At 49.6% G+C, this 15,462-nt stretch overlaps 1 protein-coding gene across 1 annotated transcript in view; it reads right to left on the bottom strand.

Moving 5' to 3' along the window:
• Positions 1–15,462, bottom strand: part of LOC124553621 (growth factor receptor-bound protein 14-like) — a 1,033,185-nt gene that overhangs the window by 493,825 nt on the left and 523,898 nt on the right. Inside the window, exon 4 of the mRNA XM_047127476.1 lies at positions 10,097–10,265. Coding sequence (XP_046983432.1) covers positions 10,097–10,265 — 169 coding nt within the window. The remainder of the gene's footprint in view (positions 1–10,096; positions 10,266–15,462) is intronic.

Below are 15,462 nucleotides of genomic sequence, written 5' to 3'. Positions count from 1 at the left end.
ACTTTATAGCTCCCTTAATTCGCCGACAGATAGTGCTTAGCTCTGCCTTTTGTCGTTGCAGGGTTTTAAATTCCTAAAGTTGTGGTATTCTTTTTGAATCACCCTGTATTGGACTGCCGGTACCGTGTGTGCCGTCGCGGCGACTGCAGTTCGGCCCTTTGGTACCAGGGCCTCAGACAACGTGACAGGCCGCAGTGAAGGCGCCTTGTTCAGTGCCCTGGCTTGGCGTGGCGAAACCTTTAGTCCGGCTCGGCGGGCAGAAGGGGAGAGCCTTGAAGCCGGTCGCCGGCATCAGATGGGCCGCGTGATTAATGGCGGCCCAGCCGCTGTGGCTGCCTACAGCACGGGACCGGCCCTGTTGCTCGTGGCAGGTGGTCGCCAGCGAGGCGAACATCCATCATGGCCGCCGCCGCCGCCGCCTCTCTATACAGCCCGCGCTCTGGGGAGTCGATTCTCGGAAGCTGCTTGCGCTAATCTGGCTGTTGCGGCAACTCTGACCAGGACTAAAGTGGCCGCTCCGCAGGGGCACGCCCGCACCACGTCGCTGCTGTAGCAGCAACCCAATAACCCTTCGTTTTCGCTAAAGGAAACTCGCCAGAATGAACCTTACAGTCTCTGCTGATCCACTGTCGACAGCTCATATACAGTGAAGCGCCAAAGAAACTGGTATAGGCATGTGCTGTCACCGCCAGACACCGCACTTGCTAGGTGGTAGCTTAAATCGGCCGCGGTCCATTTAGTACATGTCGGACCCGCGTGTCGCCACTGTGTGATCGCAGACCGAGCGCCACCACAAGGCAGGTCTCGAGATACGGAATAGCACTCGCCCCAGTTGTACGGACGACATTGCTAGCGACTACACTGACGAAGCCTTTCTCTCATTTGCCGAGAGACAGTTAGAATAGCCTTCAGCTAAGTCAATGGCTACGACCTAGCAAGGCGCCATTAGCCTTACATAGTTTGATAGTCATCGTATGAAATGTCTCATCAAGAACGATGTATACAACAAGGATTAAAAGTTAAGTATAATAGCAGCTACGTACTTTTCTTGCTACCATTCATTACGTATCCCGTTTCAGACCTCTATCTAGTCTACGTGAGATTACGCGTGCCTTTCGGCTACTTCAGTGTGGCGTAGCTGTCTTGTTACGCCACAACAAGGCATGCGTATCGAAATACACATACACTACTGGCCTTTAAAATTGTTACACCAAGAAGAAATACAGATGATAAACGGGTATTCATTGGACAAATATACTAGAACTGACATGTTATTACATTTTCGCGTAATTTGGCTGCATAGATCCTGAGAAACCAGTACCCACAACAACCACCTCCGGCCGTAATAAAAGCCTCGATACGCCTGGGCATTGAGTCGAACAGAGCTCGGATGGCGTGTACAGGTACAGCTGCCCATGCAGCTTCAACACGATACCACAGTTTATCAAGAGTGGTGACTGGCGTATTGTGACGAGCCAGATGCTCGGCTACCATTGATCAGACGTTTTCAATTGGTGAGAGATCTCGAGAATGTGCTGGCCAGGGCAACAGTCGAACATTTTATGTATCCAGAAAGGCTCGTACAGGACCTGCAATATGCGGTCGTGCATTATCCTGCTGAAATTAGGGTTTCGCAGGGATCGAATGAAGCGTAGAGCCACGGATCGTAACACATCTGAAATGTAACGTCCACTGTTCAAAGTGCCGTCAACGCGAACAAGAGGTGACTGAGACGTGTAACCAATGGCATCCCCTACCATCACGCCGGGTGATACGCCAGTATGGCGATGACGAATACACGCTTCCAATGTGCGTTCACCGCGATGTCGCCAAACGCGGATGCGACCATCATGATGCTGTAAACAGAACATCCGAAAAAATGACGTTTTGCCATTCGTGCACCCAGGTTCGTCGTCGAGTACACCATCGCAGGCGCTCCTGTCTGTGATGCAGCGTCAAGGGTTACCGTAGCCACGGTCTCCGAGCCGATAGTCCGTGCTGCTGCAAACGTCGTCCGACTGTTCGTGCAGATGGTTGTTGTCTTGCAAACGTCCCCGGCTGTTGACTCAGGGATCGAGACGTGGCTGCACGATCCGTTACACCCGTGCGGGTAAGATGCCTGTCATCTCGACTGCTAGCGATACGAGGCCGTTGGCATCTAGTACGGAGTTCCGTATTACTCTCCTGAACCCACCGATTCCAAATTCTGCTAAGAGTCATTGGATCTCGACCAACACAAGCAGCAATGTTGCGATGCGATAAGCCGCAATAGCGATATGCTACAATCCGACCTTTATCAAAGTCGGAAACGTGATGGTACGCATTTCTCCTCCTTACACGAGGTCAACTGCTGTTTGTGTGTGAGCAATCGGTTGGAAACTTTCCTTGTGTCAGCACGTTGTAGGTGTCGCCACCGGCGCCACCCCTGTGTGAATGCCCTGAAAAGCTAATCATTTGCATATCACAGCATGTTCTTGCTGCCGGTTAAATTTCGCGTCTGTTGCACGTCATGTTCGTGGTGTAGCAATTTTAATGGCCAGTAGTGTATGTAAACAGGCAGAACACGGCGCTACGGTCGACAACGCCTATATCAGACAGCAAGTGTCTGGTGCAGTTGTTAGATGAGTTACTGCTGCTGCAATGGCAGCTTATCAAGATTTAAGTTTCTGCTACAGTCGGTCCACGAGCGATGGGACACAGCATCTCCGAGGCAGCGGGGAAGTGAGAATTTCCCCGTACGACTATTTCACGAGTGTATTGTGAATATCAGGAATCTGGCGAAACGTCAGATCTCCGACATCGCTGTGGCTGGAAAAAGATCCTGCAAGAATGGGACCAACGACGACTGTTCAGAGTGACACAGGTCCAACCCTTCCACAAATTGCTGCAGATTTCAATGCTGGGCCATCAACAAGTGTGAACCTGCGAACCATTCGTTATCTACACTCCTGGAAATTGAAATAAGGACACCGTGAATTCATTGTCCCAGGAAGGGGAAACTTTATTGACGCATTCCTGGGGTCAGATACATCACATGATCACACTGACAGAACCACAGGCACATAGACACAGGCAACAGAGCATGCACAATGTCGGCACTAGTACAGTGTATATCCACCTTTCGCAGCAATGCAGGCTGCTATTCTCCCATGGAGACGATCGTAGAGATGCTGGATGTAGTCCTGTGGAACGGCTTGCCATGCCATTTCCACCTGGCGCCTCAGTTGGACCAGCGTTCGTGCTGGACGTGCAGACCGCGTGAGACGACGCTTCATCCAGTCCCAAACATGCTCAATGGGGGACAGATCCGGAGATCTTGCTGGCCAGGGTAGTTGACTTACACCTTCTAGAGCACGTTGGGTGGCACGGGATACATGCGGACGTGCATTGTCCTGTTGGAACAGCAAGTTCCCTTGCTGGTCTAGGAATGGTAGAACGATGGGATCGATGACGGTTTGGATGTACCGTGCACTATTCAGTGTCCCCTCGACGATCACCAGTGGTGTACGGCCAGTGTAGGAGATCGCTCCCCACACCATGATGCCGGGTGTTGGCCCTGTGTGCCTCGGTCGTATGCAGTCCTGATTGTGGCGCTCACCTGCACGGCGCCAAACACGCATACGACCATCATTGGCACCAAGGCAGAAGCGACTCTCATCGCTGAAGACGACACGTCTCCATTCGTCCCTCCATTCACGCCTGTCGCGACACCACTGGAGGCGGGCTGCACGATGTTGGGGCGTGAGCGGAAGACGGCCTAACGGTGTGCGGGACCGTAGCCCAGCTTCATGGAGATGGTTGCGAATGGTCCTCGCCGATACTCCAGGAGCAACAGTGTCCCTAATTTGCTGGGAAGTGGCGGTGCGGTCCCCTACGGCACTGCGTAGGATCCTACGGTCTTGGCGTGCATCCGTGCGTCGCTGCGGTCCGGTCCCAGGTCGACGGGCACGTGCACCTTCCGCCGACCACTGGCGACAACATCGATGTACTGTGGAGACCTCACGCCCCACGTGTTGAGCAATTCGGCGGTACGTCCACCCGGCCTCCCGCATGCCCACTATACGCCCTCGCTCAAAGTCCGTCAACTGCACATACGGTTCACGTCCACGCTGTCGCGGCATGCTACCAGTGTTAAAGACTGCGATGGAGCTCCGTATGCCACGGCAAACTGGCTGACACTGACGGCGGCGGTGCACAAATGCTGCGCAGCTAGCGCCATTCGACGGCCAACACCGCGGTTCCTGGTGTGTCCGCTGTGCCGTGCGTGTGATCATTGCTTGTACAGCCCTCTCGCAGTGTCCGGAGCAAGTATGGTGGGTCTGACACACCGGTGTCAATGTGTTCTTTTTTCCATTTCCAGGAGTGTATATAAACCATTTGGGAGACAATCTGGCTCTAATGGCTCTGAGCACTATGGGACTTAACTTCTCAGCTCATCAGTCCCCTAGAACTTAGAACTACTTAAACCTAACTAACCTAAGGACATCACACACATCCATGCCCGAGGCAGGATTCGAACCTGCGACCGTAGCGGTCGCGCGGTTCCCGACTGTAGCGCCTAGAACCGCTCGGCCACCCTGGCCGGCCAGCCGTCTTCGGTTGTTTGCAGACGACGCTGTCGTTTATCGACTAATAAAGTCTTCAGAAAATCAAAACAACCTGCAAAACGATTTAGAAAAAATATCTGAATGGTGCGAAAAGTGGCAGTTGACCCTGAACAACGAAAAGTGTGAGGTCATCCACATGACTGCTAAAAGGAACTCAAACTTCGGTTACACGATAAATCAGTCTAATCTAAAGCCGTAAATTCAACTAAATACCTAGGTAATACAGTTACGAACAACTTAAATTGGAAAGAACACAAAGAAAATGTTGTGGTTAAGGCTAACTAAGGTTGCGTTTTACTGGCTGGGCACTTACAAAATGTAACAGACCTACTAACAAGGGAACCTCCGCATCGCACCCCCCTGAGATTTAGTTTTATGTGGGCACAGTGGATAGGCCTTGAAAAACTGAACACAGATCAATCGAGAAAACAGGAAGAAGTTGTGTGGAACTATGAAAAAATAAGCAAAATATAGAAACTGAGTAGTCCATGTGCAAGATAGGCAACAACAAGGATGATATGACCTCAGGAGCACCATGGTCTCGTGGTTAGCGTGGGCACCTGTGGAACGAGAGGTCCTCGGTTCAATTCTACCCTCGAGTGAAAAGTTTAATCTTTTGTTTTCAGACATTTATCAAAGTTCAGGCACTCACACATCAATTACGCTCTCCAAAATTCCAGGACATGTTTAGATTTGCTTGGACATATGAAGGATTTGACGGTCTACACAAGGAAAAATTTGAAAACGTTAAAAACATATGTTTTGACAGAGCACAGGAAAAACTGTGCGATTGTGAAACTGCTGCATTCATTTGTTGGAGTTTGTGTGACAAACTCTTATGTTTTCATCACTTTTTTGGGAGTGATTATCACATCCACAAGAAAAGCTAAATCGGGCAAGGTAGAAGAATCTTTTTACCCATTCGCCAAGTGGGCAAGTTAGGTGGGTCGACAACATATTCCTGTCATGTGACGCACATGCCGTCACCAGTGTCGTATACAATATATCAGACGTGTTTTCCTGTGGAGGAATCGGTTGACCTATGACCTTGCGATGAAATGTTTTCGGTTCCCATTGGAGAGGCACGTCCTTTCGTCTACTAATCGCACGGTTTTGCGGTGCGGTCGCAAAACACAGACACTAAACTTAGTACAGTGAACAGAAACGTCAATGAACGAACGGACAGATCATAACTTTGCGAAAATAAAGAAATTAAAATTTTCACTCGGGGGAAGACTTGAACCACGAACCCCTCGTTCCGCAGCTGCTCACGCTGACCACGGGACCACGGCGCTCCCGAACTAGAAGTGTCCTTGATGTTACCTATCTTGCTCATGGACTACTCAGTTTGTATATTTTGCTTTTTTATCATAGTTCCACACAACTTCTTCCTGTTTTCTCGATTGATCTGTGTTCAGTTTTTCAAGGCCTATCTACTGTGCCAACTTATAACTAAATCTGAGGGGGGTGCGATGGGGAGGTTCCCTTGTAAGGAGACTGCTTACACTACGCTTGTCCGTCCTCTTTTAGACTACTGCTCCGCGGTGTGGGATCCTTACTAGATGGGACTGACGGAGTACATCGAAAAAGTTCAAAGAAAGACAGCACGTTTTGTATTATCGCGAAATATGGGAGAGAGTGTCAGAGAAACGATACAGGATTTGGGCTGGAAATCATTAAAAGAAAGGCGTTTTTCGTTGCGGCGAAATCTTCTCATTAAATTCCAATCACCGACTTTCTCCTGCGAATTTTGTTGACACCGACCTACAACGGGAGAAACGATCGCCACGATAAAATAAGGGAAATCAGAGCTCGTACGGAAAAATATAGGTGTTCACTCTTTCCGCGCGCCATACGAGATTGGAATAATAGAGAATTGTGAAGGTCGTTCGATGAACCCTCTGCCAGGCACTTAAATGTGATTTACAGACTATCCCTGTAGATGTAGATGAAGGTATCATCGATATGGGCTTTTGGAGCTGAAGGCCATTCGTGTACCCTTGAAACTTCTTTATTTAAAAAAAAATGTTTATACTCAAGGTAAAATAACTGAGACGGTGAAACTTCTTTATTACTTAATCCTGAAACTGCTGAGTGAAACTGACGTACTGTCCCTTTGCTAGATTTTATCATTTCAACACTGACCTACAGTATTTGCCCTGAGAAACAGAACTCAAACTTTTCCTACTCATTAATTACTCACAATATTTAAGGATAACGCGATCTGACTGCTTTCAAATTTCACAAGAATGGCCCTGAATAAGAAGAAATCCTAACAATAACCTATACATTTCATAAGTTACTTACCTCACAAAAATCTTCATCAAACGAACTACTCGCATACAGCAAGCGCCAATACAGCCAGCTAAATAAAAGATTCTAACTACTGTAGTCTCTAGCTGCTAATAGGCATATGGTTAGCAAAGGAAAGATTTTGTTGCAAAGCAAACAATGTATTTTTACCTTAATAATGTGACATCCAGTTATATATATAATTGTCTGTGACATCCAGTTCCTAAAATTATATAATCATGAATAATATTGAATCTCCAAGTCCGACACGTCCAGATCGTCAGGTTTCTCTAATACTTCAAACCTCTAAGCTCCATCAATGCTAACTACTCACTTCCAACCTCCACCACTGCTGGCTGTTCACCTCCAACTGCTGAGTCCGACCAGCCACAGAGTGTCTTACAGTGAGCGCACAGAGCAATCAGAGTTATTAATGCAGAGCGCTTCCAACATACAAACTCGTAAACAGCCTACTTACACCCTTGATGACTGCACGACACAATACTTTACGCCTCGCCTGGGCCAGTCCACACCGACATTGGACTGTTACCTGTTCTGACGACCTCGTTCCAAATTGTATTAAGCAAATGGACGTGTACGTGTGTAGAGACAACCTCATGAATCCATGGACACTGCTTGTCACCATGGGACTGTTGAAGCTGGTGGAATCTCTGTAATAGCGTGGGGCGTGTGCTGTTGGAATGATACGGGACCCCTCATACGTCCAGATACAACTCTGACAGGTGACACATACGAAAGCAACGTGTCTGATTACCTGCATCCACTCATGTCCATTGTGCATTCTGACGGGCAATTCCAGCAGTACAACGCGTCACCCCACACGTCCAGGATTGCTACAGAGCGTCTCCAGGAACACTCTTCAGAGATTAAACATTCCGCTGGCCACCAAACTCCCTAGACATGATCGTTATTGAGCTTATCTGGGATGCCTTGCCACGTGCTATTCAAAAGAGATCCCCCCCCCCCCCCCTCCCGCCGTACTCCCATAGTGCTTAGAGCCATTTGAAGCAACCAGGTTTTCTGATGGCCTAGCTGGTTCCCTTGGACTCTTCAGTCAGCAGCGAGCACATATTTTAGGCATCACCATTCCTATTCAGTCTTACAGTGGCAATGGGAAAGCAGCTTGATGTGTGTATATCAGTTCACAGCTGTGATCTCAGTTCTATCATAATGCACTTGCTGTCGTTGGAAGCCACTTTCAGGTCAACAGGAAGCAGAAACTGCACTGACATTCCAATGTAGGTACATAATGGGTGCCAGCAAGGGGACTGTCGAAGGTACACCCAATGATGAGGTACTGCCACAGCTCTATGATGAACAAATTTGTATCCTTGGCGGCTAATAACTTTGCATCAGCAGTAATTACAACTTTCAGACTCTGTTATTCTAAGTTAGCTGTTTAATGGTAGTGAGGGAGGAGTTAGTTACTTTCCGATTCTGAACCATGGAAAAATATTTTAAGGTGGCACACATGCTATCCCTGTTGACAGCACATTTTGTAGTCACCATTGTCAATCCCATTTATACAGAAAATGACAGAGAGGAAGGAGTTTTTTTGGGAATGCATCAATTCCAAGCCACAACCAGACCTTGACAATGGCGCAGATGGGGACCTTGCAGTCCATATTCTCATTTCCATAAGTACAGAGAAAAGCAGTGAGGAAGGAGTTTTTTGGGTATGTACCAATGCTGAGATGTGGCAATACCTTGATGGTGCCCCAGCAGGAGTCTATGGCAACCAGGGACTTTGCAGTCAGCATTACTATTACACTTATATTGAGGATAGCACGAGAATGGAGTTTTTGGAAAACATATCAGTGCTGAACAATGAACAGATCTCAGTGATGGCCCAGCTGGGGTCTTTGGCAGCCAGGGACTGTGCAGTCAGTAATATCATTACCACTTATACAGAGGACTGCAGTGAGGAAGGAGTTTTTTGGGAAAATATTAATGCCAAGCTGTAGTCAGACCTTGATGATGCCCAAAGTGGGGTCTTTGGCAGCCAGGGATTCCGCAGACAACATTATCATTATCACTCATACACATAGTATCAGTGAGGAAGGAGTTTTTTGGAAATGTACCAATGCCAAGCCGCGGCCAGACCTTGACGATTGCGCAGCTGGGGTCGTTGGTTCAAATGGCTCTGAGCACTATGGGACTTAACATCTCAGGTCATGAGTCCCCTAGAACTTAGAAGTACTTAAACCTAACTAACCTAAGGACATCACACACATCCATGCCTGAGGCAGGATTCGAACCTGCGACATAGCGGTCGCGCAGTTCCAGACTGAAGCGCCTTGAACCGCTCGGCCACCAGCGGCCAGGAAGTGTGGGGTCCTTGGCAGCCAGGCACTTTGCAGTCAGCATTACTATTACGACTTATACTGAGCATAGCATGAGGATGGAGCTTTTAGGAAACATATCAGTGCTGAACAATGACCAGACCTCAGTGATGGCACAGCTGGGGCCTTTGGCAGCCAAGGACTGTGCAGTCAGTAATATCATTACCACTTATACAGAGGACAACAGTGAGAAAGGAGTTTTTTGGGAATGTATTAATGCCAAGGTGTAGTCAGACCTCGGTGATGGCCCAGCTTGCGTCTTTGGCAGCCAGGGACTGTGCCATCAGCAATATCGTTACAACTTGCACAGAGGACAGCAGTGAGGATGGAGTTTTTTGGGAATGTATTAATGCCAAGGTGTAGTCAGACCTTGACGATGCCCCAGGTGGGGTCTTTGGCAGCCAGGGGGGGACTCTGCAGACAACATTATCATTATCACTCACACACGTAGTAGCAGTGTGCAAGGGTTTTTTGGAAACATACCAATGCTGAGATGTGGCCATACCTTGATGATGCCCCAGCAGTCAACGTTACAATTACCGCTTACACTGAGGATAGCATGAGGATGGAACTTTTGGGAAACATATCAATGCTGAACAATGACCAGACCTCAGTGATGGCCCAGCTGGGTCTTTGGCAGCCAGGGACTGTGCAGTCGGTAATATCATTACCACTTTTACAGAGGACAGCAGTGAGGAAGGAGTTTTTTGGGAACATATTAATGCCAAGCTATAGTTAGACCTTGATGATGTCCCAGGTGGGGTCTTTGGCAGACAACATTACCATTACCACTCACACACATAGCAGTGAGAAAGGAGTTTTTTGGAAACGTACCAATGCCGAGCCGCGGCCAGACCTCGACGATTGCCCAGCTGGGATCCTTGGCAGCCAGGGACTTGGCGGCCAGCAGCAGGCACAGGTCCCCAGCACACAGGTCACGGCCCACCACCGCGCTCAGGCGGCCCCCACCACCGTAGTCCTCACTGTGGAACACCAGCTCCTCCTGAAAAGTACAATGCGGTGCTGTTACACACACCAGCAGGAGGGACAAAGGACAGCTCAAGATGGCAGTCCAGCAACATCAAAAAATGTGCTATGTGCCAGGATATGCAAGTGATTACCATTTCAGATTGATGTCACAAAGTAGGCAGGAGTAGGATTTTCGTATGAGGAAAGGTCATGCAGTAGATTTCTCGTTCAGAAATCGCATTTGGCTGGTGGTTCTGGGAAGACCACATTAAGAATCTTGTAATATGTGCTGGAATTTGACAGCGGCGCGATGGTGACCAATTTAGACTTTTTTTCACTTGCTGCTCTTATTTTGGATCCACCATCTGATTTCTTTTGGTGGGTCGTTGAAAGCCACTTGGCCGCTGTTACTGGATTCAGGGATCAGAGTGGCTGATGATACACCACCCTGACTCCCGAGCCCACACACACCGTTGCCCGGCCGGCCGGAGTGGCCAAGCGGTTCTAGGCGCTACAGTCCGGAACCGCGCGGCCGTTACGGTCGGAGGTTCGAATCCTGCCTTAGGTTAGTTAGGTTTAAGTAGTTCTAAGTTCTAGGGGACTGATGACCTCAGAAGTTCAGTCCCATAGTGCTCAGAGCCACATGAACCATTTTTGAACCGTTGCCTGTGTCCTGCCACGTGGAGGTGGGCTCTATTTGTTTTGTTTCTACAAATGGTGTAATGTGCAGCATCTGATAACTTTACAAACAATATAATGGTAAGAGGATGATAGTACAAAATAAAGTTTTGATATATAAGAAAAGTCGAAAAAAGGAAATAGGAAAGAGTATAGGAGGAGAGGTTCCCATCACCTGGTGGCCAGTGTCTTGGAATGGACTTCAAGCCACTGGATGCCACTCACTATTCCTTTACTATATCTACCATTTTAAGCTAATATAAAATAAAGAAAGAGAATACAAAATGGCACTTCATGTCCAGCCTACTTTTTTGACTCTGGTCAACTGATCTGCAAGTGGCACCATCCGACTGCACAAACCACCCAGCCTGGACAGTGGTTTTCCCCAATCTACATCACTATATCCGTCGGGTTGGGCTCTGGAACACAATTAAGGTCCTTCCATCCAGGCCGTGCATCGTTGCTCACCAGGAGGCATGGGCACCTTGAAGAGGTACCTAACTTTAAACCCCTCCTCAGTCACTATGCACCTCTCGCTAGACATGATGGTGTTACTACATATGTACATATTTACAGTTGTGGTGCTTAATGGTTTTGTATGGGTTTGTTGAGTTATAAGCACCTAGCATCGGCTTTCCTGCCCTGTTAATGTCGCCCAGTTTACCGCAATGGATCATCGACGTCGTCGTTTTGGTCCGAATCTTCTTGACTAGAGATATCAGTGGTGTTATCCATCCCATGGGCACTCTGCTGTCTTAGTAAACCGACTTGCCTTCTGTATGGTCTGTGTATGTGATTTTAGAGGTTTCTTCAGTCAGTGCCCGCAGCTCGTGGTAGCATTCTCGCTTACCGCACACGGGGTCACGGGTTCGATTCCCGGCGGGGTCGCCCGCATCTCGTGGTCGTGCGGTAGCGTTCTCGCTTCCCACGCCCGGGTTCCCGGGTTCGATTCCCGGCGGGGTCAGGGATTTTCTCTGCCTCGTGATGGCTGGGTGTTGTGTGCTGTCCTTAGGTTAGTTAGGTTTAAGTAGTTCTAAGTTCTAGGGGACTGATGACCATAGATGTTAAGTCCCATAGTGCTCAGAGCCGTTTGAACCGGCGGGGTCAGGTATTTTTCCTGCCTCGAGATGACTAGGTGTTGTGTAGTCTTCATCATCATCATTCATCCCCATTACGGCCGGAGGAAGGCAATGGCAAACCACCTCCACCAGGACCTTGCCTAGTACAGCGGTGTGGGTCTCCCGCTTCGTACCCTATGCTCCTCAGAGTATGGGACATCATCATCATCATCATCATCATCAATCAGTGTATTTAGTTCTGTCCATTGGTATGGGTCACGAAATACGGCATGTAATTCGTTCTGTGTGTTCTGTTGGTTGACATGTAGTGTGGGTCTTATGTTTATGTGCTGCCCGCAGAAAACGACAATGTGTTCTTGGGCACCTTCTTCCCCACATGTGTACTAATCTGTTGCACACTCAAGCGGCTCTGGTGCGTGGGATAAGGGCCATGTCCTGGGATCAATATGTCTTAGTTTTAGTCTTTCCCTGATATCAGAGAAGAAGTTGTAGACTCGGTGGCCCTTATCGCTTTGGTCCCACTCGCTCTGCCAGGCATTCACTCGCCATGCTCTGAGTTGGCGTGTTGTCTCAAATGGCGCACCAGTCATCTGTCGAACCTGGTCTAGTCTCCCCATTCTCCAGTTGAGACTGCAGTTGATCGTTCTGCAGAATTTCTGATCCCACTGGTTGGTATCCGACGACTGTCAAATGAATATGGAGTCGATATTGAGGATGGCCAATGTAGGATCTAGTTGATCTCTTTTGGCTATCACCCGAGAGAACAGGTATACTGTTTGCTTAGTCGTGCACCATTGGAAAGCTGTGTCACATACCTCGAGTCAGGAAATGGACTTGTTCCCAGTAAGACGAGTATCCCGTTGGGCAATGAGAGGAGCACGAATGTCAGCAGCAGGGACAGTGGTGTGCCCAACCACAGTAGTGGGGCCAAGTCGTCTTCTTCACAGGCTTCTGACTCAACATAGAGCGTCACGGTGGAAACTATCCAGGTGTGGAGGTTCAGAGGTCATTTGGCATCGTCATTTGGCGCAGCACTTGCCGTCACGGTATGGGATGCCACTGGATACACAACACAGTCACCTCTGATATGCGTAGCTGCTCATTTGGACAGCAGATGTGTTATGACCGGAGGCTTCGAGGTGTCCATGACATTATCTTTCAACAAGATAACGCAAGACTGCAAGTCGCCTGCGTTATACTGCCCTAGGGGACTGATGACCTCAGATGTTAAGTCCCACAGTGCTGAGAGCCATTTGTACTGACCTACCTCGATGGGGTGGTGGCCTGTTGCCATGGCTTATACCTGCTGAAACCTTCTGGTCATGTGTAGCCCAGAGGCTAGAATGTCAAGGCTCATAAGCCACAATGATTGATGACCTATGGTAGAGCGTCGAATTAGCATACAGTGACGTACCTGCATCTGTCATCCAAGCTCAGTTTTCTCTCAGCAGGTTAGATTTGATCTGTTTTTGATGCCAGAATTGGTAGCTCTATCTGCAGAGTTTCACACCCTGTACACCCTCATTATTTTACTTAACACACTGAGGTGACAAACTTCATAGGATACCTCCTAATATCGTGTCGAACCTCCTTCCGCCACGTGTGCTGCAGCAACTCGATATGGTGTGGACTTAACAAGTTGTTGGAAGTCTCTCGCAGAAATACTGAGCTACGCTGGTTCTATAGCCGTCCATAATTGCGAAAGAGTTGCCGGAGCAGGATTTGTGCATGAACTGATCTGTCTATTAAGAGTTTAGCAAAACTTCGTTATCTGCTCCCCTTGCTAGTGATTCAACTTCACTGAGCAGTGGTGTATGTACACTCCTGGAAATGGAAAAAAGAACACATTGACACCGGTGTGTCAGACCCACCATACTTGCTCCGGACACTGCGAGAGGGCTGTACAAGCAATGATCACACGCACGGCACAGCGGACACACCAGGAACCGCGGTGTTGGCCGTCGAATGGCGCTAGCTGCGCAGCATTTGTGCACCGCCGCCGTCAGTGTCAGCCAGTTTGCCGTGGCATACGGAGCTCCATCGCAGTCTTTAACACTGGTAGCATGCCGCGACAGCGTGGACGTGAACCGTATGTGCAGTTGACGGACTTTGAGCGAGGGCGTATAGTGGGCATGCGGGAGGCCGGGTGGACGTACCGCCGAATTGCTCAACACGTGGGGCGTGAGGTCTCCACAGTACATCGATGTTGTCGCCAGTGGTCGGCGGAAGGTGCACGTGCCCGTCGACCTGGGACCGGACCGCAGCGACGCACGGATGCACGCCAAGACCGTAGGATCCTAGGCAGTGCCGTAGGGAACCGCACCGCCACTTCCCAGCAAATTAGGGACACTGTTGCTCCTGAGGTATCGGCGAGGACCATTCGCAACCGTCTCCATGAAGCTGGGCTACGGTCCCGCACACCGTTAGGCCGTCTTCCGCTCACGCCCCAACATCGTGCAGCCCGCCTCCAGTGGTGTCGCGACAGGTGTGAATGGAGGGACGAATGGAGACGTGTCGTCTTCAGCGATGAGAGTCGCTTCTGCCTTGGTGCCAATGATGGTCGTATGCGTGTTTGGCGCCGTGCAGGTGAGCGCCACAATCAGAACTGCATACGACCGAGGCACACAGGGCCAACACCCGGCATCATGGTGTGGGGAGCGATCTCCTACACGGGCCGTACACCACTGGTGATCGTCGAGGGGACACTGAATAGTGCACGGTACATCCAAACCGTCATCGAACCCATCGTTCTACCATTCCTAGACCGGCAAGGGAACTTGCTGTTCCAACAGGACAATGCAGGTCCGCATGTATCCCGTGCCACCCAACGTGCTCTAGAAGGTGTACGTCAACTACCCTGGCCAGCAAGATCTCCGGATCTGTCCCCCATTGAGCATGTTTGGGACTGGATGAAGCGTCGTCTCACGCGGTCTGCACGTCCAGCACGAACGCTGGTCCAACTGAGGCGCCAGGTGGAAATGGCATGGCAAGCCGTTCCACAGGACTACATCCAGCATCTCTACGATCGTCTCCATGGGAGAATAGCAGCCTGCTTTGCTGCGAAAGGTGGATATACACTGTACTAGTGCCGACATTGTGCATGCTCTGTTGCCTGTGTCTATGTGCCTGTGGTTCTGTCAGTGTGATCATGTGATGTATCTGACCCCAGGAATGTGTCAATAAAGTTTCCCCTTCCTGGGACAATGAATTCACGGTGTTCTTATTTCAATTTCCAGGAGTGTAGATCGCAAGAAAGCCGTGTTGCGAGCGGCGCCGCGCGCGCGCCCACTCTGCGGAACGCCGGAGCTGGGGGATTTCCCCCCCTGCAGCCCGGGGCATCCACCGCACCAGAGCTGCACATGAGGGCCGACACCCGCAATTATTCGCGATAATAAAACATCTGCTCGCTCGGCCTTGACGTCCGTCCGTGTGCGTGTGTGTTTCTTTTTCTTCGCCGCAGTCCGCCTTCCATTA

This window comes from Schistocerca americana, chromosome 11, assembly GCF_021461395.2.
Source record: "Schistocerca americana isolate TAMUIC-IGC-003095 chromosome 11, iqSchAmer2.1, whole genome shotgun sequence".
NCBI classification, from domain to species: domain Eukaryota; kingdom Metazoa; phylum Arthropoda; class Insecta; order Orthoptera; family Acrididae; genus Schistocerca; species Schistocerca americana.
The sequence above is the reverse complement of the archived record's forward strand: the minus strand, read 5'-3'. Positions and strand labels throughout refer to the sequence as shown.